The 27398-nt window shown below is 45.6% G+C and overlaps 3 protein-coding genes across 13 annotated transcripts in view; 2 read left to right on the forward strand and 1 right to left on the reverse strand.

The window, feature by feature from the left end:
- Positions 1 to 11: 11 nt before the first annotated feature.
- On the forward strand, positions 12 to 6126 carry Lamtor1 (late endosomal/lysosomal adaptor, MAPK and MTOR activator 1). Its single transcript, XM_006993281.3, has 5 exons — positions 12 to 151; positions 4149 to 4294; positions 4506 to 4583; positions 4901 to 5027; positions 5513 to 6126. Exons 1-5 carry the CDS (start codon positions 110 to 112, stop codon positions 5603 to 5605), a joined length of 486 nt encoding a protein of 161 aa, XP_006993343.1. The 5' UTR covers positions 12 to 109; the 3' UTR covers positions 5606 to 6126.
- A 960-nt stretch (positions 6127 to 7086) lies between these two features.
- Lrrc51 (leucine rich repeat containing 51) lies at positions 7087 to 26453 on the reverse strand. 6 transcript variants are annotated; one of them, XM_015986817.3, is made up of 6 exons: positions 26305 to 26398; positions 16478 to 16540; positions 15606 to 15743; positions 9567 to 9772; positions 7576 to 7724; positions 7087 to 7310 (listed from the first exon to the last, which is right to left on the reverse strand). In XM_015986817.3, the coding sequence occupies exons 3-6, from the start codon at positions 15685 to 15687 to the stop codon at positions 7169 to 7171; spliced, it is 579 nt and encodes a 192-aa protein (XP_015842303.1). In that variant the 5' UTR covers positions 15688 to 15743; positions 16478 to 16540; positions 26305 to 26398; the 3' UTR covers positions 7087 to 7168. The 6 variants fall into 6 exon arrangements, with proteins under 6 accessions (XP_015842303.1, XP_006993352.1, XP_076404972.1 ...); XM_006993290.4 differs by having other exon boundaries at positions 26319 to 26391; XM_076548857.1 differs by having other exon boundaries at positions 7087 to 7306; positions 7572 to 7724; positions 26319 to 26391.
- Positions 26425 to 27398, forward strand: part of Numa1 (nuclear mitotic apparatus protein 1) — a 78149-nt gene continuing 77175 nt past the window's right edge. For 2 of the 6 annotated variants that reach the window (XM_006993293.4, XM_076548767.1), the window contains exon 1: positions 26425 to 26737. The gene's annotated coding sequence lies outside the window, so the exon portion shown is untranslated. Of the gene's footprint in view, positions 26852 to 27398 lie in introns of all 6 variants that reach the window. The other 4 variants (XM_042280567.2, XM_076548794.1, XM_076548768.1 and 1 more) reach the window with 3 other exon arrangements.

A 27398-nucleotide genomic window follows, 5' to 3' on the forward strand; every position in this document is an offset into this window, starting at 1 on the left:
CTAGGCGGGGGAGGGGAGCGGGAGGCAGCCCCGGGTCATGTGACCGGAAAGGCTCCTGACGGACGCCGTCCCTCCTCGGCGCCGCCTGAGCGCCCGGCCCGACCCCGCCATGGGGTGCTGCTATAGCAGCGAAAACGAGGACTCGGACCAGGTGCGGCCGCGGCTGGCGGGGTTTGGGACTGTGGGCTACGACCGCGGGACGTGGGGCCCAGGAAAAAGCCCGCAGCGGCCGGGAGCTGGACTGCAGGCTCCCGGAGTACGGAGGCCTGGAGGGGACAGATTACAGAGGACGCCAAGCCGGGCTCCTACCCTCTCAAAGATCTAGTTTTGCTCCAGCCTAGGGTTACGCCGGCGGCCGCCTGCCTCGGCCCCTCCCCCTCCACTTTCCAGTACCCTTGTACTTTCACAGCTTGAATCCTCAGACTGGGTTTCTGGGAAGCATTTGCTTTCTCGGATTCCCGTGCCTTCACTGTTGCTTGTATAAGGACTTTACGAACCCATTCTAGAGATAGGAAATTTGAGGCTTAGTCTCCTGAAATAAATCAGAAAATTGTGTATGTTCTGTTACTGATGTTAAAGAGGTAGTGTCACTGCTGGCCTAGTGTCGGAAGGCCTCTGGAAGTTGGTGGCATTTGAGTTGGCCAGTGAAGAATTTAATCGAGTGAAGACATCGGGACTTGAGGGAAGCAATAGAGTTTAGCTTTGATCCATATGGAGGAAAGAAGGGAGAGTGAGCACATTTGATTGAGATGGGCTTGCTCTTCCCTGCCTGTGCCTGAAGGTTCCTCTAGCTAGAGAGTGCCTCCTGAAAAATGACTGTAGGGTTATTCCTTCGAGAAAACAGGAGCTCGGAGAGATTTCGTGTTTTGTATTTTAAATTTTCCATCTTTCCCTTGGTGCACTCTCGTTTCTCTCCACACCACAACCTGTCTTTTTGCCTGACCACTTTTGAGGAGGGGAGACTCGCAAGGCTGGGTCTCAGGCCACTGGCCATACCTTTTATAGTTGCCTCAAAGCCTGAGTTCTGCTTTCTTTTTTTTTTTTTTTTTTGGTTTTTTCGAGACAGGGTTTCTCTGTGTAGCTTTGCGCCTTTCCTGGATCTCGCTTTGGAGACCAGGCTGGCCTCGAACTCACAGAAATCCGCCTGGCTCTGCCTCCCGAGTGCTGGGATTAAAGGCGTGCGCCACCACCGCCCGGCGAGTTCTGCTTTCTTTACACAGTAAGCACCAAGCCATAAAGAACAGTTTCACTCAATCTAGTGGAGGACACAGTCAGAGAAAGAAGTGGTATCACTGTACTTCAAAAGTTTTTTTTCCCCAGTGAAGGTGCTTTGGGTTAAGAACTGCAGTTTAGGAAAATGTGATTTGTGTGGCAGCGTGAGTGGTTCCTGATCAGGTTATTTGACATGAGTTTGACATGCCCTGTGGCAAGAATCTGTCACTTCATCCTGACCTGCTAAAGGAGAGAACAGCAAAAACAGGAACCCACCACAAAACATCAAAAAAAAGGAGAGGGCAGTATTCCTGCCTAGTGGGAAAATGTCTCTTAAAGCATGTGGTCTGTTATGGGGAAAGGATGCCAAACTTCTAGGAGGGAGAGCTGGACTTGCTTCTTTCCCAAAATTCTACCTTCCCCTTGAGTCTCATTTCTGCTGAGACAAGGTCTCATGTAGCCCAGACTGGCAGACCTGCTATGTAGTTGAGAATGACCTTGAACTTGTGATTCTCCTGCTTCTGCCTGAGTGCTGGCATCACAGGCATGTACCATGCATGTCCAGTTTATGCAGTAGTGGAGATCGAACCCAGGGCTTTCTGCTTGCTCAGCATGTGCTGTACGGATAAGGTCCTATCCCCAGGCCTCTTCAGCAGGCCCTTCCATCTTCACTGCGGTCTGGCCCTTGAGTATAGGAAGAAAGCCAGCCCTGTCGGCTTACACTTAGAATCCCAGTACTTTGGGGGCTGAAAAGGAGAACTGCTTCAAGTTTGGTCAGTCTGGTTACATAGTGAGTTCTAGGCCAGTTTTGAGGTACACAATGTCTGTCTCAAAGAAAAAGAGAAATGTACAAACTTTATGGGCTTCAGAAGGCTTTTACATTGACCAGTCATATGAGTTAACATCTGTTTAAAGCTGAGGGAAAAGTTCAGAGGATCTAAGATTTAGCTAACCTTAGAAGTACTCTAGCCAAGGTGTTTGTAAGCACAAATCATGTGCTTTATGTGCTGGGAGAAGCTCTGAGGTATTCCGTTGTGGGCAGACACCATGGGTCTATGCTACAGCCTGTAACTTACCCCATGTACCACTCATTCTTTGGGTGTCAGGTGATGTCATTAACTTTGGCGGGGGTGGGGTGGGGTGGGGTGGGTATCTTTATGTAGCCTTGACTGGCCTGGAACTTGCTATGTAGACCAGGCTGTTTTTAACTCGGAGATCTTCCTGCCTTGCCAGAGTGCTGGGATTAAAGGTGTGTATCACTACTCTTAGCTCAGTTTGTCTGTTCTTTGGAGTTGCTGGGCCTCTTCAGGAAATTAGAAACACAACCTTGTTCTTGAACCCCTGATGGGGGAATGGGGGTGAATATTTGTCAGCAATGGGGCTGGGAAAAGCAGGCATAGAAAATATTTTGAGTCTCATTATGAGCCAGCTTTCCTTAGAGATCCTTTCATCTTTGGCAAACACTTTATCTTTCTAGCCTGTTAATACTGAGGAAGGAGAAAGATTGTCTGGGAACCTAGAGGTAATGGGGCAGAAGGCCATAGATGCTTCCTTTTGCCAGGGTGAACTGGGTCAAATGGCCTGAGGAGGAAGAGCAAGGTGGAACGGTTGAGCCTGTCTGGGGTGGGGCAGGCAAGACCAGGAGGAAGTAGCTCTCTGGAGGGAGAGTTTGGGCAATGAAGTTGGCTGCTGCAGCAGGGAAACTGGTAGGAACTCTCCAGGCTGGGAGGAGAGTGCTGAGGCTGGCAGCTGAGCACTAAGGTTGATGGGTCAGCATTGGCTAGCACTCCCCTCCTCCTTCACACTATATTCCTTCACAAGTGGCCTGCCCTAGCCTTCTGTGGACTGAATAGACAGACATCCAGCAGGTCTGCTTATCCAGATCGCACCTGACACAAAGCCAGCAGAGATCTGCAGTTGATGGACTCAAGGCAGTGCTGAGCCTAAAAGGCAGTAGATTAGAACCAGGGCCTGAACCAGGACAAGGAAAATACAGTTCCACAAGATGGAGACTTGGTTTAGTTCTAGATCAGTTCTGGTGGTTGTGGTGTCTATACAGGCTAATAGTAGCAGGGCTGCTAAAGACTGAGGAGGCTGTGTTGGGCAAAGAGTGTAGTTTGGAAGGGAGAAACAGCTCTGCTGTTTCTCTGAGTTCAACATATACTAGGTATCAGGCCACAGGAAGGTGAATGCCTGCGAGGTGAAAAGAACACCCAGAACATACCTGTAATCACAGCACTGGGGGAGGTAGAGGCTGGACACTGGCAAGTTCCAGGCCAGTTTGGTTATATAGTACTAGGGCAGCCTGGGGAACATAGAAAGACTGTTGTGTGCATGTGTGAGTAATGTTTCTTGTGGAGGCTTTACAAAGAGCCTGAAGAGAAAGAAGAAAAGAGAGGTTATTGGTGTTGTGTCTAAGTTGTGGGCTTGGAGTTTTTCTGCACTAAGGTAATGTGAGGAATGGCAAGATACAATGGGCCTGCTTTCTCTTGGGGTCTAGGGCCTCACGATGTTGGGGGCCAGCATCTTTGCTGGGTAGTACTTTATCCAGGGAACCAGGAAGGCTCTTCTTGGGTTCTGACTTGTATTATTTCCTCCTCTGTACCTTTATTTTGGTACTTTCCCACTTCCTCTGACTTGGTTTCCAATAGCCTTTGTCCAGTAGGTATTTGACCAGTTCACCGAGGCTCCAGGACTGTTGCTCAATGCCTGCTTTGTTCCTCTCTGAATTTTTCAGGTTCTCTAGGTTCCTCCTAGACCACTGACTTTGGATCAGTCAGAGAATGAATGTTTTTTGACTTTGGATCCATCTGGATACTTTAGTTGTCTTTATAAAAATAGTTTTAGTGTTTAAAGGTCAGAGCTGGTCTGAGGAGAGGACCTGGGAGAAGAAATGAAGGTCCTAGGGCTGACTTTTCTCCACTGGCCTCTCCTAGGATCGGGAGGAGCGGAAGCTATTGCTGGACCCCAGTAGCACCCCCACCAAAGCCCTCAATGGGGCCGAGCCCAACTACCACAGCCTGCCTTCAGCTCGCACAGATGAGCAGGCCCTGCTCTCTTCCATCCTTGCCAAGACAGCTAGGTGAGTGTCATAGGACCAGGCTGGGGCAGAGGCAGCCAAGCTTCTGGGATAGGACGAGGTCACTGGGGAGAGATGCCTCTGGGTTCTGCCCTGTTACACTGGGCAGGTGGGAGTACTGGTGTTAGATAGCATTGGACTTGGCCACTGGCACTGATTCTTGTCTGTGCCTCTCCGAAGCACCTGTCATGTCTTCTCTTTCTTCTCTTCAAAGCAACATCATTGATGTGTCTGCTGCAGACTCCCAGGGCATGGAGCAGCATGAGTACATGGACCGGGCAAGGCAGTACAGGTGAGCACAGGGACAGCCTCCTAGTCATTTCTTTCTAGCTTTGGAGTCTGGTCCCCTGTCCAGGCTCTTCATTTGGGTGCAGCCCAGAAAACTGACTACAGATCCCTTAGGTGCCTCAGGCATTCAAGTCAGCCCTGTTTGCCCAATACATTTGATCAAGGGTGATCAGGCCAAAGGAGTACAGTCACGTGAGTTGGTGATGACCCTGTCACCAAGGTCCCCTGGCCTGAGGGAGTGAAGCTTGCCTGGGCAGGGCAGGACAGGGCAGGGCAAGCTTTGGCCTAATTGTCCTTCCATGACCCCTCCCTCTCGGCCAGTACTCGCTTGGCTGTGCTTAGCAGCAGTCTGACTCATTGGAAGAAGCTGCCGCCGCTGCCATCTCTCACCAGCCAGCCCCACCAAGTGCTGGCCAGCGAGCCCATCCCCTTCTCTGACTTGCAGCAGGTGAGCACCCCGGGCCTGTCCCCTGCCCCCTTCCCACGCTGCTTCACGGGAGGGAGGGAGCCTGGCATTTGGTGCGCCCAGCGTATTCCCACCTTGCTCTCTTAGTTTTCATAGCCGTCTTAGTTCTTCCCCATAGCCTTTATTCTCCCAGCATCTGCCCTGCTCCCCACCCTTCTCCCCCACCTCACTTCCTTCCAAAGATAAAACCCAGGACTTTGTGCATGCTAGGCAAGTGTTCTACCAGTAAGCTACAACCTGACCCTTGTTTTTCCAGAGGACTCACTGTTACAGCCCAGGCTGGCATTGAACTTGTGACCCTCCTGATTTAGCCTCCTGAGTAGTGGGATTACAGGAAAGCACCACCACACCTAGTTCTTTCTGGTTTTCAGTCCTTTCTCAGGCCATTTCTTTATTGCTATCCCATCTCCCACTTTGCCAGCTCTCCCTCTCATGTCTGTTCTTTTCCTCCCTGGCTCCTGTCTCAGGTCTCCAGGATAGCTGCTTATGCCTACAGTGCACTTTCTCAGATCCGTGTGGACGCGAAAGAAGAGCTGGTTGTACAGTTTGGGATCCCATGAAGAGAGGGGTCCTGGGACAGCTCTTCCCTCCTCTCCATCCCGTCTCCACCCCACCTCTTCTGGCCCCCAGCCTCACTGTGGCTTTCTACAGTACTTAACCTGCTACTAATCACGGAGAAGAATATGGAGGAAAAGAATAAGGCTAGAAGCCTGAGCAAGTGAGGACTAAGCAAGGGAGGGAGAACCGATCGCCACTGGCCTTCAAGTCCTGGCTGGGGTGAGGTTGGGGCCAAGAGGACAGGGCCTGGCAGATCTTCACAGTCATTGGGAAGATGGAGATACCACTGTAGGGGTGAACACCGGGAGACCTAGGGGATCCCCTTCCCACCCTTTCTCTTGGCCTCCAATTCACTCCTGTCCCCTTCCCTGACTTGGTGCTCAGAGGCACCTCACTAGGGATTACGACCAGGGTCTAGATGAGCTTGAATCTGAATTGAGTTTGTATTTCTAGCACCCTGGGTTTTTACATGTTTGGTCTTTTTGTTTTTGTTTGTCACCCCTCGATAAAGGAAGTATATTCATTTGTGTTGCTGGTTCAACCTGCTCTGTCCTGCCCACCACTCCACTATTTATTTTGGCTATTCAAGTTTGTGAGCAGTGAGATGCAGAGGAATGTCTTCAGCAGCATTAAGGAGGAATCCAGGAGACAAAAGTTCAAGGTTGCCAGGTCTTAGCTGATATAGTGTTGGGTAACCTTAGGTAGGATGAGACCATTCATTTCCCCCTCTCTACTGATGGTAACACTGTCACAACTGTACAGACTTGAACTGGAGGCAGTTGTGACTGTTGGAGACTTGCCTCAGGCTCAATAGGCTTACACATAGCCCCTAGGGGTGGGAGGGAGGAGGTCATACTCCGATGGTTATTCTTTACAGGAAATGATTTTTTTTTTTTTTTGAGACAGGGTCTCACTATGTAGTTTTGGCTGACCTAGAACTCACCATGTAGACCAGGCTGGCCCTGAACTCACAGAGATCTGACTGCCTCTGCTTCTAGTGCTGGGATTAAAGGTATGTGCCACCACCACCCACTAGGAAATGAAATCTTAACCAGAATCACAACCTGAGAGTAAAATTACTCTGCTCTAATAGAAATAGATCACAGCTATTTTCTGGCCCTACTCTAGAGGCTGATGGCAGCTCTGCACACCTTGGCGCTTTATGAAGACTTTGGGTGAGGCACGGTGGCTTACTCCTGTTAATACCAGCACTCAGGAGACCACGGCAAGAGGATTGTTACAAGTTCAAGGCTAGCATGGGCTAGAGTTAGAATCTCTTTTAAATTTTTTTTTTACAAATTGCTCATCTACTCTCTTCCCATATCGGAAGGCTAAAGAGTACAAGGGGCCAATGAGGATAGTTTCCTGCATGGCAACACCAGGTTCCTGGGTCCGGAGCCAGTAGGCCTGTGCCTCCACTGTGAAGTTTTACTGGTAGCTGCTGGGCATGGAAGGCATCCTTACAAGGTGCAGGGGACTTGAATTTGCTGAACAGCTTAAATCATTTATTGTCAAACCAAGCTGATCATCCTCAGGGCATTAGGTGTGCTGGGGTCCTGTGAATTTCAGAGTACATCCTGCTTGATCCGGACCTTCTTGGGCTTGATGTTCATGCGTTTCCAGACTTCGGCTGTGGTGCGGTCTGCCTTGGTGATTCCACTGAAGTCGAACGTGGTGATGCGGGGCAGGTTGCATAGCACATACTGCCTGTGGGGAAGACTTGGCTGGGGGTGAGCCCCACACTAGAACTCCCTCCCCTCCACCAGTGGCTGCTGTCTCTTCTGACAGCTGGGAATGGAGGGGAGCTTGGCTGTGATTTGGGAAGACGGGGTTCATTCTGAGAGCAAGGGGAATGCTTAGAGGTCTGCCCCTTCCTCCTGTGTCCACGTGTGGGAGAAGAGTGGTCTTAAGTTTGTCTCCCTCCCCTTGTTCCTTAGGGAGGCGCATCTGGACCCCAGCTCCAAGAACTTACCTATACCCCTTTTCTTCCTCAATGGGGTTCCCATGGAGGGTCAGGCTCCGGAGACGAGGGAGGACAGATAGCTTGTTCACCTCCCCTAGGCGGTGGATGCTGTTGCCATGAAGGTAGAGGACACTTAGGTTGAAGAATGTTGTTAGGACCTGTCAGGGCAGAAATCAAAAGTCACGCTGGACAAAGACTCTGGATCTCGGGTTGGGGATTTGGCTCAGTGGTAGAGTGCTTGCCTAGCAAGTGCAAGGCCCTGGGTTCGACCCTCAGCTCAAAAAAAAAAAAAAAAAAAAAGAAAAAAGAAAAAAAAAGACTCTGGATCTGTGCTCAGATAGACTATCTGGAGTCTGGAGACAAGTCAGGAGAACAACTTGGCCCCTCTCAGCACCCCTCATGGCATTCTAGATGACTCTAGTATTTGTTACTCTAGTTTTTTGTTACTTAAAAAATAATTATTCTTTTATGTGTATGGGTATTTTGCCTACATGTATGGATGTATACCACATGCATGCCTAGTGCTTGCGGAGGCCATTGGATTCCCTGAACCCTGATTTACAGGCAGTTGTGAGCCACCGTGTGGGTGCTAAGAATTGAACCCAGGTCCTTGGAAGGGCAACAAATGCTCTTAACTGCTGAGTCATCTTTCTAGGCCTTATTTTATGTGCATAAGTGTTTGTCTGCATGTACGTCTGTGCCCCATACAAGAGCCTGGTGAAACTGGAGTTATATGGATGGTTGTCAACCACCATGTATGTGCTAGGAACTGAACTTGGGTCCTCTTGCAAGAGCAACAAATGCTCTTAACAGGAGGACAAAACCTAAAATAGAGCTGGCATCCATCTAGATATCTATTTGACCGGTCAGGTGACAGCTTTCCTTCTCCTTAAAACTTAAGACTTATTTGCCCCTTAAGGCCTCTCCAACTGTGATGACTCATTGTTCCAAGCCTACAGGGGAGTATCAATGCTCAGCATATAAGCTTTGAAGATCCTAGTTGAGTTCTTATTGCATATTGCAGAGGAACAGTCTCCAAGTCATGCTCCAGATCTTTCCTTTTTCTAAATTCTTTCTTCCTTGTTTGCTTCCTTTTCTATCTTCTTTCCTTCTCTTCCTTATCCTTTCTCATGTAGTCCAGGCAGGCCTCAAGCTCACTATGAGCTGAGGATGACCTTGAACTCATCTTCCTACCTCTACCTTCCAAGTGCTAGAATTACAAACAAGCACCAGCATACTTGGCCAAACTATGTTTTTAAAACTTAGATTTCACAGAAAACAACTGATGTCCTTTTCCACTGCTTCCTCTTCAGTGGAGCTCAGCCTAAAGCACAGTTGAGTCCTAGTGACGACTGCTATAGGCTTGCTCCAGCCACTGATAGGCAAGGTGGTTCTCACACATTTTCACTGAATCCTTATAAAACCATTATGAATATGGCATCTTATCCCCATTTATAGGAAGGCTGAAGTTTTAAGAAACTATGTAGTGGGGCTGGAGAGATGGCTCAGAGGTTAAGAGCACAGGCTGCTCTTGGCTGCTTTTCCAGAGGTCATGAGTTCAATTCCCAGCAACCACATGGTGGCTCACAACCATCTGTAGTGAGACCTGGTGCATTCTTCTGGCCTGCAGGGATACGTGCAGACAGAACACGGTATACATAATAAATAAATAAATTAGTAAATAAATCTTAAAAAAAAAAAAAAAGAAAAAGAAAAGAAACTATGTAGCTTGTGAGACTCTCAGAGGCAGGTGGATCTCCCTAAGTAAAGGTCAGTGAGTTACAGGCCAACTAGGGATACATAGTGAGACTGTCTCAAAAAACAAAACGAAGAAGTTATGTACAGTCACATAATAAGGGGGAAACTAAAGATTTGTGCCTACAACTATGTATCTCTGCAACAATGTCCTTTGAACTGTACCACATTGCCTCTGCTTCCTTGATAAGGACACAGTGGCTTCAAGCTAGCCCTTGACTAGATGTCCAGGGCTAGGAACTCACAGGGTCAATGGAAGTCAGGTCATTGAAGGAGAGGTCGATCCAGGCCAGGTTCTCTGGGTGCTGCAGAAGCTGTGTAACCACCTGGCTGAAGTCTTTCAGGTCGTTGAGGACATTGTTGTTGAGCCACAGGGACTGGGTCAGTGATTTTCCTGACTTTGAGTGCTTCACTGGTCGTAGACCTGTCCTTGGCTCCTCGCTTACCAGATCTATGACAACAAAATACGACTTGAGTTTGTTTGTTTGTTTATTTAGATTTTTAACTTTTATTTGTATGAATGGTTTACCTGTATGTATGTACACCATGTGCATGCCTGGTGTCTGCAGAAGTCAGAAGAGTGTGTGAGATCCCCTAGAACTGGAGTTAGGGGTGGTTGTGAGCCACCATGTGAGCATTAGGAATTGAACTTGGTGCCTATGTAGGAACACCAACTGCTCTTAACCTCCAAGCCATCACTAGCCCAAGGCTTGGGCTCATCATTGTTGCTTTTCTGCCTCTAGGGAGTGAGAAGGAAGAGCTGGAAAGATGAATATTCAAGAGCTACTTGGAGGCTTTGGCAGGGCCCCAGCACTAGAGTCTAGTGAGACCCTGTCTCAAGCTCCAAAGATCAGAGTAAGTTTGGAGTAAGGGCTAAAGAATTTTAGGTCAGATGGCCTTTTCGTGTCTATTGCATTATTGGATTCCATGTATATCACCCATTAGTGGAGCAGACTTTTTCCCATTTCACAGATAAGGGAAGTAAGAACCAGAGTTGTTGGGTAGACCAAGATGATATCACAAAGTGCAGAATCCTCTTCTAGTATAATACAATAGCTTACAGAATTCACTTCAGTGGAGCACATCCAGTGTCCTTCCTTTCCTCCATTAATTACAAGCTTTATCAGATAGATACACAGTAGTAAACAAGGAGAGAGAATGTGCCAGGCTCTGGATGAGTAGTAGGGTGGGGATGAAGCGTGTATCTCTCAGAGGAATTTCTGTGGGCAGGATGGAAACAAACTGGCAGTGAGTTTTGTGTGACAGTCCACAGTCATCACAGCAAGGGAAGGTCTCGGTGCCCTGAGAGCGCAGGCAAGGCGGAATGTGAACTGAACTTGGTAGATTAGGAGACGTTAACCCGGCAAAGGAGGGAGAAGGGATGAGCACATGAGCAAAGGTACAAGAAGAGAGCAGGATGGAGACATGTGTCCACCAGTACCACACACAGGGCACAAGTAGAAAAAAAGCAGACAGGAGCCAGTCTTTAGTCCTAAATTCGAGGCTAAGATCTTGGGCTTTGTCCTGTAGGTAATGACAAGTCACAGAGTGTTTAAAACAGAGGTAATTCAGCTAGGCGGTGGTGGCACACACCTTTAATCCGAGCATTTGGGAGATGGATCTCAAGAGTTCAAGACCAGCCTGGTTTATAAAGTGAGTTCCATAAAAGCAAGGGCTATATAGAGAAACCCTGTCTCAAAAAAACAAGGAAGAACAAAAAAAAAAAAAAAAAAAAAAAATCACCAGAGGGCTGAAGAAATGGCCCGTTGGTTAAGAGCACTGGCTGCTTCTCCACAGGACCTGGGTTCAATGCCCAGTATCCACATGGTAGCTCACAACTCCTGTGACTCCAGTTTCAGGGGATCTGACACCCTTGCACAGATATAAATGCAGACAAAACATCAATGCACATAAAAAGAAAGAAAAGAAAACTCACCAGATAATTCTGCTTTTCACTTGAAAGGTTACTTTGAAGCTTCAATATAGAAGATAGATTTAGAAGGTAGGTAGAATTCAAAGATCAGTTTGTCTACTTTAGCATGAGACAAGATGGACATAGCAATTATGATTTGGCTGACTAAATGTAAGGGTAGAAGGCTATATAAAGATGGTGCCCAGCTTTTTGTTTAGGTTCTGTTAGCTGATGAAGAATTTCAGGAGAAAGTGGATTGAAGAGGTAATGAGTTTAGGTTCGGATTTAGTGTGTTAGAGGTTCCTGTTGTATGAAAAGGCAAGAGAAGCCAACGAGGCAGGTAGGCATTAGAATAAAGGTCTAAAACCGAGGAGACAGCTTTACAAACTTTTAGTACAGAGTATATAAATTAGAGAAACAGGCAAATCCTGAGAGGAAGAGAAAGACATAAAAAGTTAGTAAATAATCTGAAGAACAGGGAGATACAGGAGAGAACAGTTTATTTATTTTTAATTAAATTTTTATGTATTGGGTATTTTGCCTGCATGTATGTGTGCCATGCCTAGTAAGGTCAGAAGAGGTCATCAGATCCCCAAGAACTAGAATTCCAGATGGTTGTGAGTCTTGTGGGTGCTGGGAATCAAACCCAGGTTCTTTGGGAGGGCAGCCAGTGCTCTTACCTGCTAAGCCATCCCTCAAGCCCCTGAGTTTAAAGGTGTTTGGAGAGTCTACAGTATATGGAGGAGTAAGTTCCAGGAAAGACAAGGATTCAACACTAACCCTGGTGCTCAGAAGTAGCTGGTAACCATCAGGCTAACCTGCTTGTACTTCCTATTCATTTTCACTCCTGGCTTCTGTCCTCAAGCCTTTTACATGGTTACCAGCTACTTCCCCCCACCCCCCACCCCCAGACAAACCTGTCTCTGTGTAGTTTTGGAGCCTGTCCTGAATCTTGCTCTGTAGACTAGGCTGGCCTCAAACTAACAGAGATCTGCCTGGCTCTGCCTCCTGAGTGCTGGGATTAAAGGCGTGTGCTACCGCCACGTAAAGGCTTGAGGACAGAAACCAAATTGGAGTGAAAATGAATAGAAGTGCAAGCAGGTAGCCTGAATACCCACATTGGAAAAGGAGGGTGCAGAGAAAACACACACACACATTCCTCCCTTGCTTCTTTTTCAAATGAGATTCATAATGAAGGTGGGTGGACTCTGCCCAAGATGGCATCAGTGGGAGACCCAGAGCCAGACTGCAGTTTAGTTAAAGTGGTTTCCATTTCCCTACTGTCTCCAAGCCTTTAGCAAGTCCTAAGTGGCCTATAGGGAGAAAGCACTTAGTGCACTCTGCACACAGCAGCTGATCACTTCCTCTCAGTTGCAGGTCAGACAGCATCCTCCAGGTGGCTCTCTGTGTTAGTCTTGAAATGAACAGGACCCAAGATTGAGCCCTGGCGGGCAGAGGGGGTATAAGGATAATGGAGCAGAGTACTTCTGTCCATGAGTAAACTCCAAATCACGTCTCCCTCTCACACCTTCCAAAAACTTTAAAAGTTGATTTAGATGAATAATAATGTCAGAATAACTACACATGAACTAGCACCTATTCTGATAATGCAGAAGCTTTAATGTCACATAAAAGGCTGGTCCCACGCTGTGAAGGAGCCTCTGGATGGAGTTGCCTTAATATGAGGAAGCCTGAGCTCTTGTTACCTAGGGTAAAAGGGGGCATCTAAAATTGTTATAGGTACCCATCCTTTCAGGCTATATTAAGGTAGCATGTTACTTGAGCATGTGTTAAAAGGTTCCTAGTTCAGAGTAGGTCTGGAAACTAGACCATAAATACCAGCACTAACAGAATTAAAATTGGGAGGCACCAACTGCAGGGAATCCTTGATCCTCTACCTAAATTCTAGTGTGTTACCATGCAATGTTTTCTCACATGCCTGGAAGTCAGGAGTCAGTTTGATAGAAGAACTTTTAGCGTCATCGTCTGTTAGTGTCCACAGTGGAAGGAACTGGCAGTTTCACACAGAGGACGCCCTTAGTGCTGTGTTTGTGAGCATACGTAGCAAGCTGCTGGTTGTGCATGGGATGAGCCTAGGTCTGGTGACACTCCTGAAGCTGCTGCCTGATCAGGGAGTCCAAACTAGATGTAAAGTCACTGGTGTCTCAGATTCTGTGATAAATGTTGATTAATTCAGCAAATACTGTCCCAAGAAGCCCTCAACTCTATCCTTCTTTAACTTCTAAATTTTGAAGCTCTAGGGAACAGAAAGGGCTCTGTGTTTATTTAATATGTCTTTCCCTCTGCCACCCCTTAACAGATTTAGCAAGGAGTTCAATTGCCTGGTATATATATGTCTGCATATATATGTAAATAACTGCTTAAAAAATAATAGGAGTTCGGCTAGGTGGTGGTGGCTTACCCGTTTAATCCCAGCACTTGGGAGGCAGAGGCAGGTGGATCTCTGTGAGATCAAGGCCAGCCTGGTCTACAGAGTGAGTTCCGGGACAACCATAGCTGTTACACAGAGAAACTTTGTCTCAAAAAAACCAATAATAATAATAATAATAATAATAATAATAATAATAATAATAATAATAGATGCTCAGTAAATTCTGAACAGCTGGATGGAGTGTGTAGCATCTGCAAATTCTATTTTGTGCTGTACAGGTACCTTGGGTAGAACTGACTAGTGTATTTCCTTATTCTGAGGAGTCCACAAGGAGCAGCATCAGATCTTCGTACTGAATGCTGGAAATTTCTATGCTACAGTAGGAGCCATTACATTCCACTCCCCAATCACTTTGGCTTTCATACACAAAGCTATTATTGCAACTAAAACCCTTTTGAAATATGTATTACATCAGTCAGAAAAAGCACAAGGTCATGGTAGACGAGCATGTGCTGGGGAGAGACAGACATGAGTTACTAGTGTGTTGGACACTAACTGAAGTAGTGCCCTGAACCAAAACCCAGGCTAGTAACACTCTTGAGCTAATGGGTGGCTACCTGACAGAAAACCAAAGCCAGATAATATATCTGAGATTGTGAGTTTGTACACGTGTTCTGTGAGGACAGTAGCCAAAGGCAGAGGTGGCAGAACTGCCTACTTGAGCATGTAGTACTGTGAAAGTTTCATCATGCACCGTGAAAGGGGTTAGCTGCCTATTTAGGAAGACACTGAATAGTAAAACAGACTGGATGCGGGCAGAGCTGGAACTACAGTGAATGTTAGTGATGATGGCATAAATCTGGCATGTATGGAATGAATGGAAGAAGTCTGTCAAGAATGCTAACTGGGAATATGTCAGTTTGTTGCAAAAAAGACCTCATGTTTTACCAATGAGCAGAACAGGCCTATGTTCCTAGACAAAAAAGACAAGGTTTTACCACCATGGTAGAACCTGGCAGCAGCCTATTTCTCTTAGTATTCTTCAGGAATTTCCTGCTATAGCCTGGCTGCTCTTGAAGACAGGTCAGCTACCACAAGAGACGACTGGTTCCTTTCCAATTTGCTGCTTTTAGAAACTAGGGGCTGGTGAGTGGTTAAGAGCACATGTTGCTGATGGGCAGTGGTGGCACACACCTTTAATCCCAGCACTCTGAGAGGCAGAGCCAGGCCAATTTCTGTGAGTTCAAGGCCAGCCTGGTCTACAGAGCGAGATCCAAGACAGGCACCAAAATTACACAGAGAAACCCTGTCTCGAAACAAAACAAAACAAAAGCAAAAGAGCACTTGTTGCTTTTGCAGAACACCAGGGTTTGATTTGCAGTATCCACATGATGGCTCACAACAGTCCCTAACTCCAGTTCTAGGGAATCTGAAGCCTTCCTTGGGCACCAGGCATGCATGTGGGCTCATACATACATTTAGGAAAAGCATTCATATACATAAATAAAAATAAAATCTCAAGGGAGCTGGAAGAGATAGTGCAGCAGTTAAGAGCACTGGCAGCTCTTCCAGAGGACCCAGTCGAATTCCCAGCACCTTCATGGAGGCTCACTGCCATCTCTAACTCAGGTTCAGGGGGACTGATGCCCACTTTTGACCTCTGCCTGCACCAGGCATCAAGGGGTGCAGACATACATGCAGGCAAAACACCCATATACATGAAGTTAAAATACGTATTTCTTAATCTCAAGGCTGAGGATAAAGCTCAGATATAGAGCATTTGCCCTACATGTAAGGTCCTTACATTCACTCCTTAGTCCTGTAAAATAACAAAAAATCCTCACTTCACCCTCTCCCTTCAGAGACAACAAGAAGTTGGGGAAAAATCTGTTTAGGCGTTTTAAACCGAAAACTGGGATTCTTCCTAGGTACTTCCTAGTTGATAGCATGGTATGTTGATGCTATGCCCTGTGGACTGACCTTGGATCACGTGGATGCTTTTGAAGGAGTAGTCAAGAGGAGGCTCCTGCACCGAAGTGTTCATATAGTCCCGTTTGCTCATAGTTCAGGCCATCATTCATCAGGTGGAAGCATGGGCCCTGGGAGTCTGGGTTCAGCCTGGAGGACAGAGAAGAACGTTCCGTATATGGAATGTCTACCTTCAGGATTCCCCACAGCCCTGCACACTGCTTTCTACTCTACAACTCTAGGCCTACCTAGCTGCATTTCCATTTTAAGGTACTGGTCCTTTCATGTGTAGTATATTTTTTCTCAGAGCAACTTCATGACACTTAGAACTTATCTGATAGTTATAGCACCCATTCCTTATGGGGATTTTTGTTTTGTTTTATTGACATAGGGTCTGATGTAGCCCAGGCTAGCCTCAAACTAATGATCCACCTTCCGCAGCCTCCTGAGTGCTGGGATTATAGGTATGCACCATCACATGACTATAGCACCTATTTCTATTTTCCAGATGAAGAAACTGAGACCCAAAGGGTAAAGGACTTGCCCAGAGTTAAGCCGAGTCAGTTGTGGACAGCAGTCATAGTCTCTGGAATCCTACTGAGAGCCCTCTTGCTACTGCACAGTAGTCACCATGGAGACTGTCTTGCTGCCTAGTCTCTGTTGACATCAGCTGCACTATTCTATTACTTAACAAACCCTTGAAGGCATGCACTGAATCTGGTTGGTGTCTGAGTCCTTCCCTTTCTAACACAACTAGAGATTTGCTACCTTCCTTCTCTGTGCAGCTTGTCCATTAGCCCTTTACATCTGAGAACCCTACTTCCAGTCACATCTTGGATGTAACAACACATATAAACAGAAAACCAGAGTCTACCCTCACTCACCTGTCACTGAAGCCTGAAACTCCACCATTAGGGATTCATTCCATTGGGTTCAGGGATTGTTCCCTGTTAAAATGGAAACACCCCCAGAGAGAGGTGAACACAAAGTTATCAGTCATTTGAAATGAGTGACGTGTCTTATCCAATCCTTTCCAATATGTTAGGTAAAGTAACCTGAGAACAGGTTTTTCCTGGAGACTAGGAAGAGCTGTTGAATGCTACTCACCTGGAATGAAGATAGCCGAGAAACACTGTAGCAAAGGTTGTTTGTTATGTGTGTATGAATTGCATAAACAAAAAGCAAGTAGACAAGACAAGTCTCTAGGCTAGACTTCTTTTCACTCCAGCCCCTGCTGTCACTTCCTCTGCCTGCCTTCCTCGCTTTCCCAAAGGATGAGGTTTATAGCAATAACATAAGCTCACAAAGCAGGATGCCTTGTAGAGCAGTGCTAGCAGTCCAGCAGAGAGGATGCAAGTCACAAATGCAAGCCTGGTTTTTTAGATACATAATTTCAAGATGTTAGAACTATATGGACTAATGAGAAGGCTCAGCAGGTAAAGGCACTTGCTGCACAAGGCTGGCAACCTGAACATATAATAGGAGAGAATCAACACCATAAAATTGTCTTCTGACTTCCATATACTTGTCCACACAGATAAATAAGTAAATAAATAGATAATTTTAGGAGCTATAATTTCAGCAACATGAAATGGGTGAGGTTAATCCTAATATTTAACTTAGCATATCCAAAATATTTAACATGCAATCAATATTAGGAATTACTGAGCTATTTTAGAGCCCATCCCAAGATGAACTAGCTACCTGTTGAGTCAGGTGCTTAATTGTCACATAAGAATAGTGGTCACCAAACTGGACAATACTGATACAGAAAAAAAAAAAAAGACAACAGCTGGGTGTGGTGGCACCCACTTTTAGTCACAGCATTTGGAAGATAAGCTGATCTCTAAGTTTGAGGCCAGCCTGGTCTACAGAGCAATTTCCAGGCCAGCCAGGACTACAGAGAGAAACCCTGTTTCTAAAAGCAGAACGAACAAACAAACAAAAACTAACTAGGTTAAAAGATGAAATGTATCAGAGACCTCAGGACTTAGTTATTACATTCCTGGCAGCCAAAGGACAAAGGAAAGTGGGAATATGTAGTACTCATCATAGGAATCAAAGAAGAAATTAGCCTGTGTGCAGAGACGATGAAATTAGCAAGCACTGTTCAAATTAAATTTTGTTAGAGGCCAAAGCCCAGAGACATATCTGTAGTCTTAGCACTTAGGACACTAAGGCAGGAAGATTGTGAGTTTGAGGTCAGCTTGAGCAACTCTCAAAAACAACCAGACAAAACAAAGCAACAACAAAAAATAAAGGACATAGTTAAGAATGCAACGATAAAGCTGGGAATGCTGGAGGCTGGTGAACACTGGAGGCTGAGGTAGGAGAGTCATAAAGTCAAGGTCTGCTGTGTTATATATAATGAAATCCTGCCTTAACAACAGTAAAACCTACGAAGGACCTGATTTCAGCTGAGGCTTAATAAATGCAGTGCAAGTAAAGTCCTTTTTTGGTAATTTATGATTTGGAGGAATAAAAAGAGAGCATCTTAAGCTGGGCATAGTGATGGATGCCTTTGGTCCCAGCACTTGGGAGGCAGAGGCATGGGGATCTATGTGAATTAGAGGCTAGCATGGTCTACAAAGAGTTCCAAGACAGCCAGGGCTATATAAAGAAATGCTGTCTCAAAAAGCCAAGAAAAAAAAGAAAAGGAGTATCTTGCCCTAAAAATTAGCAGTCTTCTGGGTGAAGTGCCACACACCTGTAACTCAGCATTTAGGAAGTAGAGGCAAGGTTATCAGGAGTCAAGGTCATGCCCAGCAATGTAGTAAATTTGAGAGCAGACTGGGCTACATGAGACTTTTCATCAGCAATGAAAGTAGTAGTCATAACTGACCTTTTGGGACATGTCAGCCTGAGTCACCCAGCATCTGAATTCTGTCAAGTGTTTGACTGTGCTCATGGACATGGATTATTCATTAGGAAGACCTGAATCTTTTAGATACCAAGTCCACAGGAAGGATGTGATGAAGATGCAGAAAGTTGAAGGCTGAGACTAGTGGCCTGGAGTGGCTTCCAAAAAGCCATTAAAGCTCAATGACGGTATGGAAGACCTGGAGTGGGTTACCAACTACACAGGAGAAAAGAATCTAAGTCAGGGTAATGGCATGCTTTTTTAATCCCAGCACTTTTTTTTTTTTTTAAATACCACCACTCTTTTAATCTGTATGAGTTCGAGGCTACCCTAGTGTACATAGTCATCTCCAGGATTACATAGAAAGACCCAATCTCAAAAAGCAAAACAAAACAACTGAAAGGAGGAGATGCTGATCTCTATTTGGGAATCGCCATCTTCATTACTGGAGACAGACCATCCTGGGAAGAGGAAGCCAAGGAGTAGTGGGAGAAGAAACTGACAGAAGTCATGACTAAGAAGGAAGAGCTTAGTTTTGCACTAGTTGGTATCCTTCCCACTTGGGAGGGAGGCTAAGACAGGATCTCAAGTTCAAGGCCAGCCTGGGCTACATAGTAAGATCCTTTCTTGAAAACCAAAGTGACTATGGTGGGTTACATTTATAATCCTAATACTTGGGAGATAGAAGCATAAAGATCAGGAGTTTTAAAAGTCACTGTTAACTACAGAGCAAGTTTGAAGCTACCATTGGCCTACACAAAACTATCTCAAAGAAATAAAAAGGAGATCAGGAGCTAATAATGACAGAGATGAAGACCCCCCTGGGCAGCAGCAAATCAAGCTGGTAGGAACAACATGGTAGAGGTCCTCACTGTTCTGACTGGCAGGTGTTTTCTCAGCCATGCTAGATTAACTTAAGCAGTTTCCTTCTGACTTAGGAAAATCTATAGGCATTCAACAACTCATTATTCTTTTCTTTTTCCTATGGTGTTAGAGATAGAATGTACATCCATTGCACACATTGGGCGAGCTCAGTTACTGAGCCATGTCTGCAACCCTCAGTCTTCTTTTGTAGAACTAAAGGAACCTAGCTTAGGCAGAAGCCCAACCTACTTTAGTACCTAGTTTTTAAATTATTTAATTAAAAAATGTATGTGTATGGCTGTTGTGCCTCCCTGCATGTTTGTGCACCAGTTATGTGTCTGGTGCCTATGGAGGCTAGAGGTCAGATCCCCTGGGATTGGAGTTATAGGCTTTTGTCAGCCATCATATAAGTGCTGGGAATTGAACCTGGGTCCTTTGGAAGAGCAGCCAGTGCTTTTGACTGCTGAGACATTTTCCCCAGTCTCTCTTTTTTTCCATTTTGATTTTTAAGACAGGGTTTCTCTATAAATACCCCAGCTGTCCTGGAACTCGCTCTGTAGACCAGGCTGGCCTTGATCTCACAGAGATCCACCTGCCTCTGCTTCCTGAGTGCTGATATTAAAGGCATGCACCACCACCACCCACCATGAATAAGTATTTTAAAATACCAAAGAAAAATTTTTTACTGTTTTTTGGTGGCTAGAACTTCAGAGCAGAAATGATTTTATGTAGCAGCAGCTTCTAATAAAGTTTTTGAAGGAAGACTAAAGTGGAGCTCTAAGATGATGGATGCCTCTGCATGTTGGTAGCTAGTCCTGTGTTTTATTCACCATCATATAAAGAACCGGGCTCATAAGAGGCACTTGCAGAATGAGAAACTGCCAATATACTGATTTCTGTTTAGGCAGAGTTGACACTGACCTATTCTGACAATCCAGCTGTTTCATTCCACACCTCATTCCCAGTAAGATATCAATTCAATTCTCCAAGTATTTGTTGAGTGCCTGCTGTCCTGTGTCTGACCAAAAGGAATGAAGCCAAGGGACAAATAATAGAGCCCTGTCAGGAGCACAGAGAGACCTTGCTGGGTTTCTATTAATGTGGCAGAGCAATCTGTAGCCAGTTCCAAGTCACAGTTGCCTATTCAGTGAGTACTCTGTTTCACCCGTCAGCCCTGGTGTGCCTGTACCACAACCTCCACCTCCTCATTGCCTTCCTTTGCTTCTGCCTCCCTAGTATTGGGAGTAGAGGCTTGAACCACCATGCCCTGCTGGCTTTTTGTTTGTTTTGTTTTAAAGACAGGTTCTCCCTAGTGCTGTGATTATAGGTGTTCTTTGTGTGTTTATAAATGTTACACCATAAATGCTCCTGGTGTCTGGTGCCTTTGGAGGTCAGGAGACTGCCAGATGCCCTGGAACTGGAGTTAAAGATGGATGTGAGCTACCACACAGGTGCCGAGAACTAAACCTGGGTTCTGTGCAAGAGGAGACAGTGCTCAGTGCTTGAACTGCTGAGCCATTTCTCCAGCCCCATGTACCGTCTTATATACAGTTTTAAAAAAATCATATAAGCCAGGCAGTGGTGGCACACTCAGGAGGCAGAAGCAGGTATGAATCTGTGTAAGTTTGAGTCCAGCCTGGTCTAAAAAGCAAGTTCTAGGACAGCCAGGGCTGTTACACAGAGAAACCCTGTCATGGAAAAAAATGTATATACATGTATAAATATACATATATACATGTGTATGTATATAATTATATATGTACATATATACATTCACACACACAGGTTCTCATATAGCCCACGTTGGCCTGGAACCCACTATGTAACCAGGGATGACTTGAAGTACTGATTCCTTCTGCCTCTGCTTCCCAAATGCTAAGATTACAGGCATGTATCACCATACTTGGCTTTGTAAAAATCTTCCTTTTCCAGAGAAAATATCATTTAAATTTATTTTTTCAATTTAGATATTAAAGCTGGTAAGAATCAATGATTCCTATTCATGGTCTGCCTGATATCTATCCCCTTTGCACTATAATTTTATAGTTCCACTCCATTCTGATGCTGAGCTCAGCTTTTGAGCCAGCCTGTGAGATGCTGATAAAATAAAGAAAACAGAAGATGTAAGGTTTTGTTTTGGGCACTGGGCACGAACTCAAGAGTCTTTTATATGCTAGGCAATTGCTCTAGCACTGAGCTACATTTCCAGCCTCGAAAATAGAAACTTTATAGGAAGACTTGCTCTCCTGCTCTCTGCCAATGCCATGAGGACTGGCTGGAGTGCTAGAGGGATGTGAGACATATCAGGTACTAGAGGTGAAAATGAGCCAATGACCTCAGCTGAGGCCAGATTAGATCAGTCTACAGTCAGCTAACACCCAATGTCAAGATTGGGAGGGTCACCTAACCCACAGATGACTGCAGGCAGATAGATGTATGAACTCAGCCACGGTAAGAACCATCCAGGTAACTCAGAGTCATCAAAGTAAGAATTAATGCTTATTGTTTTAAGCCACTTGGTTTTGGATGGTTTGATACACAGCAATAGCTAACCGACCATTCTCCAGCTGCACTTTGGATAAAACTTTATCATCATCTGTTTTCTTACTTATGATATGAAGACACACCCTCCCTGAAGAGCTAGTGTATGGCCTACAGCAGACGCTCAATAAATGGAAGTAGCTGTACTGTCAGTACTTCAGTCTGTGTGTGTTCCTGGGGTCTTGTGCATGCCAGGGTAAATACTCTAGGAACTCAGTTATACTTTCAGCCCTTCATACTACCTTCTTTATTATTTGCTTAGTTTCTGTTTTCTCCCTGTAAACTTGAGGACAGGGACAAGAAGTTAGACTTCTGCTTCAATAAATACTCCACACCGGACTTGACAAAGACTTCTTACTGGTTTGATGGATACATGGAGTAATTAAAGGAGTCAATGATGAGTTAGATGTGTCACAAAGCAGGCCTGACTTCCAGATGCTTTGCCTTCCTTACTCTGTCACTCTTTGGAGAGAAGACTCTCCATAAGGTACTCATCTCACCACGCTGACTCACTGACCTGACCACCGAGAAGCTTAGGGTACACTTGTTTTGAATTGAATTTTCTTTTCAAAACTTAAACAAACAAACAAAAAACAACTGTAGATGTTGCCAGGCAGTGGTGGTGCACACCTTTAATTCCATTCCTTGAGAGGCAGAGGCAGGCAGATTTCTGTGAGTTTAAAGCCAGCCTGGTCTACAGAGCAAGTTCCAGAACTGTCAGGGGTACACAGAGAAACCCTGTTTCAACGCCACCCACCCAGAAAAGTCAAACAACATGGAGCCATATGAGCAGACTCAGGAAGAAAGTTTTAATTTCCATGAAGAGTTTGGGACCTCCTAGAATGCATGTAAAGGACACTAGATCTTTATAAATAAACCCTGTGTATTCCTTTGTAAGGCAGTATTTTTTTTTTCTTTTCAAATTTTTGTATATTCTCTTAAGTGCCCCCCCCCCCTTTTTTTCCCCCAAGACAGCATTTCTCTGTGTAGCCCTGGCTGTCCTGGAACTCTCTCTGTAGAGCAGGCTGTCCTTGAACTCAGAGATGCACCTGCCTCTGCCTCTGAGTGCTGAGACTGAAGATGAGCACCACCACTGCCTGGCTATACATGGTCTTTTTAACTTTATCTAACCAATTCCAGGTTGACAAAAATTTCCAGTTTGGAGAATTACTAAGAATTTGAATCTGTTTTATTGCTAGCCAGTTTCTGCCCTTTCTCAAGCATGTTGTGACATTATGTTGGAGGCTTGGAGCAATAATCAGATGAGGAAAGCTGATAGGAGATTGACAGCCTAGCTTAAAGAGGATTTCTGTTTGAGCTGCAGGTGGAGGAAAAAAAAAATCAAAGGATGCCATGGAAAATTGGCTACATAGTCAATATGTTCTGGAGGAAGGGAAGCCCAGGGACAATTAACTTGACTCCTGCCTGCCAACTCCCAGCTTATCTTCACCATATTCTGGAATCCGGTCAAATACAACAACTCCTAGTAAGGTCCCTGCACTCTCATGGGCCTCTGATGGAAAGTGTCCCTTTCCAGAGTGATCTGCTTGGAATATAGTTTCTTTCAACATTCCCCTGGTTATTCTTGCTTCAGGAGCCAACTCCAGTTTGAATTTTTCTGAGAAATTTTTCCTTATCCCCAAATCTGGATGTGGAATCTCCCTACTTGGCTCTCACCATACCCTATACTTACTGCCACGTAGCACTCAGAACACTAATTATCTGCTCACTGTCTATCTGACCAGAAACTCCAGCAGGGCAGGGAACATGTTTTTCTCATACTTGTATGTCATCGTACACTCACTACCTGACTGCTACAGCTAAGTAAATGATAGAGGACAGTAGGCACTAGAACTGAGGGATTGAGAGACCGCTGAAGGGTAAGTACGGCAAAAAGAACAGAACAACAGAGGAAAAGAGGAGCATCCCAGGGCGTGGGATATAGCTGAGACACAAGGCGTACTTAACATGCATGAGGCGCTGGGTTTACTTTCACAACCCACTTCCCTCGAGGAAAAAGACAAGCATTCTCACTGTGGGCAAAGGCCGAGGCTCCACGGCGGCATGTTCTAGTGTGAACTCAGAAATTTGGAATACCTTAAAGTGACCCAAACTAGAATGGAAAAAGGTGTGTATGGTTAGAGTACAGGCTGGAGAGGTGGGCAGAAGCCACCCTGAGATGCTCCTTTTTCTAAAAACAGCAGGAAGCCACAGGATGTATAATAATTTGGGGGTAAGGAGAGTGAACAGTATCAAATTTTTACTTAATATTTTTGAAGTATGCAAAGTAGAAGGGAATGCAGCATGGTAGCTAGGACTGAGTAAAAATTATTTACACTTAGGAGGCAGAGGCAGGATGATCACAAATTTGAGGACAGCCTGGGCGACAAAGGAAGGCCAAGTCTTTAAAAGAAAAACAACAACAGCAACACAAACAATAGTGGGGCTGGCGAGAGAGCTCATCAGAGACCACATGCTGCTCTTGAAGAGAGCCAAAGTTTGGTTCCCAGCACCCACACTGGTAGCTCATAACCACCGTAGCTCCAGGTCCAGGGGACCAGATGCTCTATTCTGGCTTCTGAGGGCTCTTGCTCACATGTATCATACACACATTTTATTATTTTTATGTGTGTCATAAAATAGTAGTAAAGTTATTATGTGACACACATAAAATAGTAAAAATGAGTATTTTAGTCAGGTGGTTGTGGCCCACACCTTTAATCCCAGCACTTGAGAGGCAGAGGCAGGTGGATCTTTGTGAGCTCGAGGGCAGCCTGGTCTACAAAGTAAGTTCCATGATAGCCAAGGCTACACAGAGAAAAGCTTTCTCAGAAAAACAAAAACCACCACCACCAATTTAAAAAAGACATTTAGCTAGGGATGGTGGTGCACACCTTTAATCCCAGCACTTTAATCCCAGCACTTAGGGAGGGAGAGGCAGGTGGAGCTCTGTGAGTTTGTCTCAAAAAAAAAAAAAAAAAAAAAAAAAAAAAGACATTTAGGGGCCTAAGGGTGAGGCAATGCAGGAAAGTAGATTTGATCAAAACCATTATATGCTTATATGCATGTATAAAATTCTCGAACAAGAAGAGACTTCTAGGTATTAAGTGGACTATATTAGAAATGTAAGAGTTACTAAGAGTAACACTTGGGTGTTTGTATACATTGTAGGATTACTGTATGAATCCCAGGTTTGGAAGAGAGGGTTGGAGTGCATAGAGAAACAGTGAAGTTGACATGCCTCACATACATCCTGAAGGAGATGTTAGGGACACAACTGGTTATACAGATCTGGAACTTAAAAGATGAAGGCTTGGCTGGAGATATGCAGGTGGTAAATAAAGGTGTGGGTGTTGATGAGCACTAAGAAGAGGTTATAGTGAGTGGAGAAACAGACTAACCCCAGAGAAACTTTAAAATAATAAGAGACCAATCAGGGCCAGTGAATCACGGCAGTTTCAGACCTCAGGTATCCTGGCAGCTGTTTCTTGCTTAGTTTAAATGCATTTGATTCCCATTGTTTCAGTCTCTAGTTTCCTTTCTTCATTAATCATTTCAAGGAGGGATTTGAAACTCATTCAGGTTGAAGTGTAAATAACTCAAGATGGTCATACAGGTTCTTTTTCCCTCAGGCAGTTTAACATAATCTTTGAGACAAGTACAAGCTGCTATAAATGCAGCCAAGTCAAGCTAAAGAAAGATAGTTTGACCTTAAGGAACTGGAATCTACTTCTAGTTTTGTCATTGGTGTGGTGTGTGATCTTGGGCAAGTCACTTATCTCTGGGTTTCAGTTTTTCAATCTGTGGAATGGGAATAAATATCCTTGACTCATGGGGTCTGTTTTAATAGAAAAAGAGTGTGTAAAAGAACTTGAGAAGTTACTAAATCTGTCATGAGGAATGTAGAAGAAATGAAGATCTAAATTGTAGCTTTCAGAAGCCCACCAGGCAGGGATGTAGGAGGAAAAGGCTAATTTACAGACAAACTCATACGCGTGTGGATGGGAGGAACCCGCTGATTCCTTGAAAAAGGTCTTGCTTGGATGAGTAAGGAAAAGGGGACTTTTAAGCCCCATGACCTTTTCTTCATTTCCAGAATTAAGGGCTGTGAATTACTCTGATGTGTCATGTTAAACAAGTTCTGGTTCCCTAGAGGAAAACCAACACCATGCCCGAGGGCGTTTCTCATTTCCCTGTGTCTGGGACTTGAGGCACCCATATTGGGGAAGCGCCATGCTTGGGCTGAGGTGCCAAAAGATGTATGGGTATGATACCATAGTCCCCCAGCTCATCTCGAGTGTTGTGTTCACCGTGACCAGGGATGAGTGTTTGGGGAGAATCTCAGGTCCCCAATTGGGGAAGTTCTTACTCTTTTTATGGGGTTCTTCCCTTTTCAGAGAGCGCTAGTGTCCTAGAAAGATATTCCTGTTTTCCCGCCCAACTCACCCGCAGTCTCTTACCCTCCGGCCTCAGCGTCCCACTACCTGAGGGTTACTCCGCGCAACTCCATGGCAACTACCTTCGTCATCACGCCCCAGACAGCGCCGTGAGCGTGCTCGTGGCGCCTTCTGGGACGTGTAGTTCAGTCGGGGCAGGCGCCGAAGCCTCGGGGTTTGCTGGGATTTGTTGTTCTTGTTACCTTCAAGGCAAGACCGGGATCCGGAAGTAGTATTACCCCTTTTTCCTTTAGAGTGGCCCTCGCACTTCCTTTTCCCGGGTCCTCCAAGGTGCCCGGCTAACAACAGCCGGCCGGGGCCAATGAGAGGGCGGCGGGAGGGGGCGGGACCATAGTTTAAACTAATTGTGTCTTCACCGTGCGGGACATATCTCGAGGCCAAGTGCGGTCCGGCGTGCGCGTGGCGGAGCAGTGCGCGGCCAGGTAACCGGCGCGGGTCCTTGGCTGGCGTGCGGCCTGGGTGCCCTCGTGATGGCCAGGCCTAGAGGGGGTGCTGACCACTCCGGTGCGAGAGGAAGGCCTCCTTCGTAACTGAGGGTGAAAAGAGACCCTACGTGGGGCGGGGGGGGCAGGTTTGTGGGAGCCAGGAATGTTCGAGGGGGTGGGTCTGATTGGGGCCTTGTCAGTGAAATTATGGCTGAGGACCGCGGTAACCGGGGTTGTGGAATACCCAAAGGATTGTACCTGAGGGTCCGGTGACGCCAGTTGCTCGCTTATTATTAATGATAGCAGCAGTGGCATCTCTTAGCTTCCACTATGTTTCTGATATTGTGTTGCACGGTATAGAGGATCTGATTTTTAATTTTCCTAATAGCCTTGTTCATGTTTTACAGGTGGGTTTATAATGTTTTACCTTGGCAAGGGTTGCACAGCTGGTACGAGTTTCGCTATATTTGGGACTTTTGAGGGCTGAGCATATGATGGGAAGGGACTCTGTTGGGATGCCCTTTGTATATGAACAATGAACTTACCCCCCTGACTTACCTGCTTCTTGGTTTGGTGTGAGGGGTAAATCAGATACATTGTTTCTGCAAGCACCTTCTTTGAGAATACAAATTTAAGATCTTTTTGTTGTTTTGTTTTT

This window comes from Peromyscus maniculatus, chromosome 1 (assembly GCF_049852395.1).
Source record: "Peromyscus maniculatus bairdii isolate BWxNUB_F1_BW_parent chromosome 1, HU_Pman_BW_mat_3.1, whole genome shotgun sequence".
NCBI classification, from domain to species: Eukaryota; Metazoa; Chordata; class Mammalia; order Rodentia; family Cricetidae; genus Peromyscus; species Peromyscus maniculatus.

What these genes read in the sequence shown, in the direction of transcription:
- Lamtor1 (XM_006993281.3), top strand. Translation starts at nt 110, where the DNA reads ATGGGGTGCTGCTATAGCAGCGAAAACGAGGACTCGGACCAG. An exon ending in AAAACGAGGACTCGGACCAG is followed by an intron (nt 152 to 4,148) that starts GTGCGGCCGCGG and finishes GGCCTCTCCTAG; the next exon opens with GATCGGGAGGAGCGGAAGCT. An exon ending in CCTTCTCTGACTTGCAGCAG is followed by an intron (nt 5,028 to 5,512) that starts GTGAGCACCCCG and finishes CTCCTGTCTCAG; the next exon opens with GTCTCCAGGATAGCTGCTTA.
- Lrrc51 (XM_015986818.3), bottom strand. Translation starts at nt 15,687, where the DNA reads ATGAGCAAACGGGACTATATGAACACTTCGGTGCAGGAGCCTCCTCTT. An exon ending in AAGCATCCACGTGATCCAAG is followed by an intron (nt 9,773 to 15,605) that starts GTCAGTCCACAG and finishes TTGTTGTCATAG; the next exon opens with ATCTGGTAAGCGAGGAGCCA. An exon ending in ACCTGACTTCCATTGACCCT is followed by an intron (nt 7,725 to 9,566) that starts GTGAGTTCCTAG and finishes CTGCCCTGACAG; the next exon opens with GTCCTAACAACATTCTTCAA.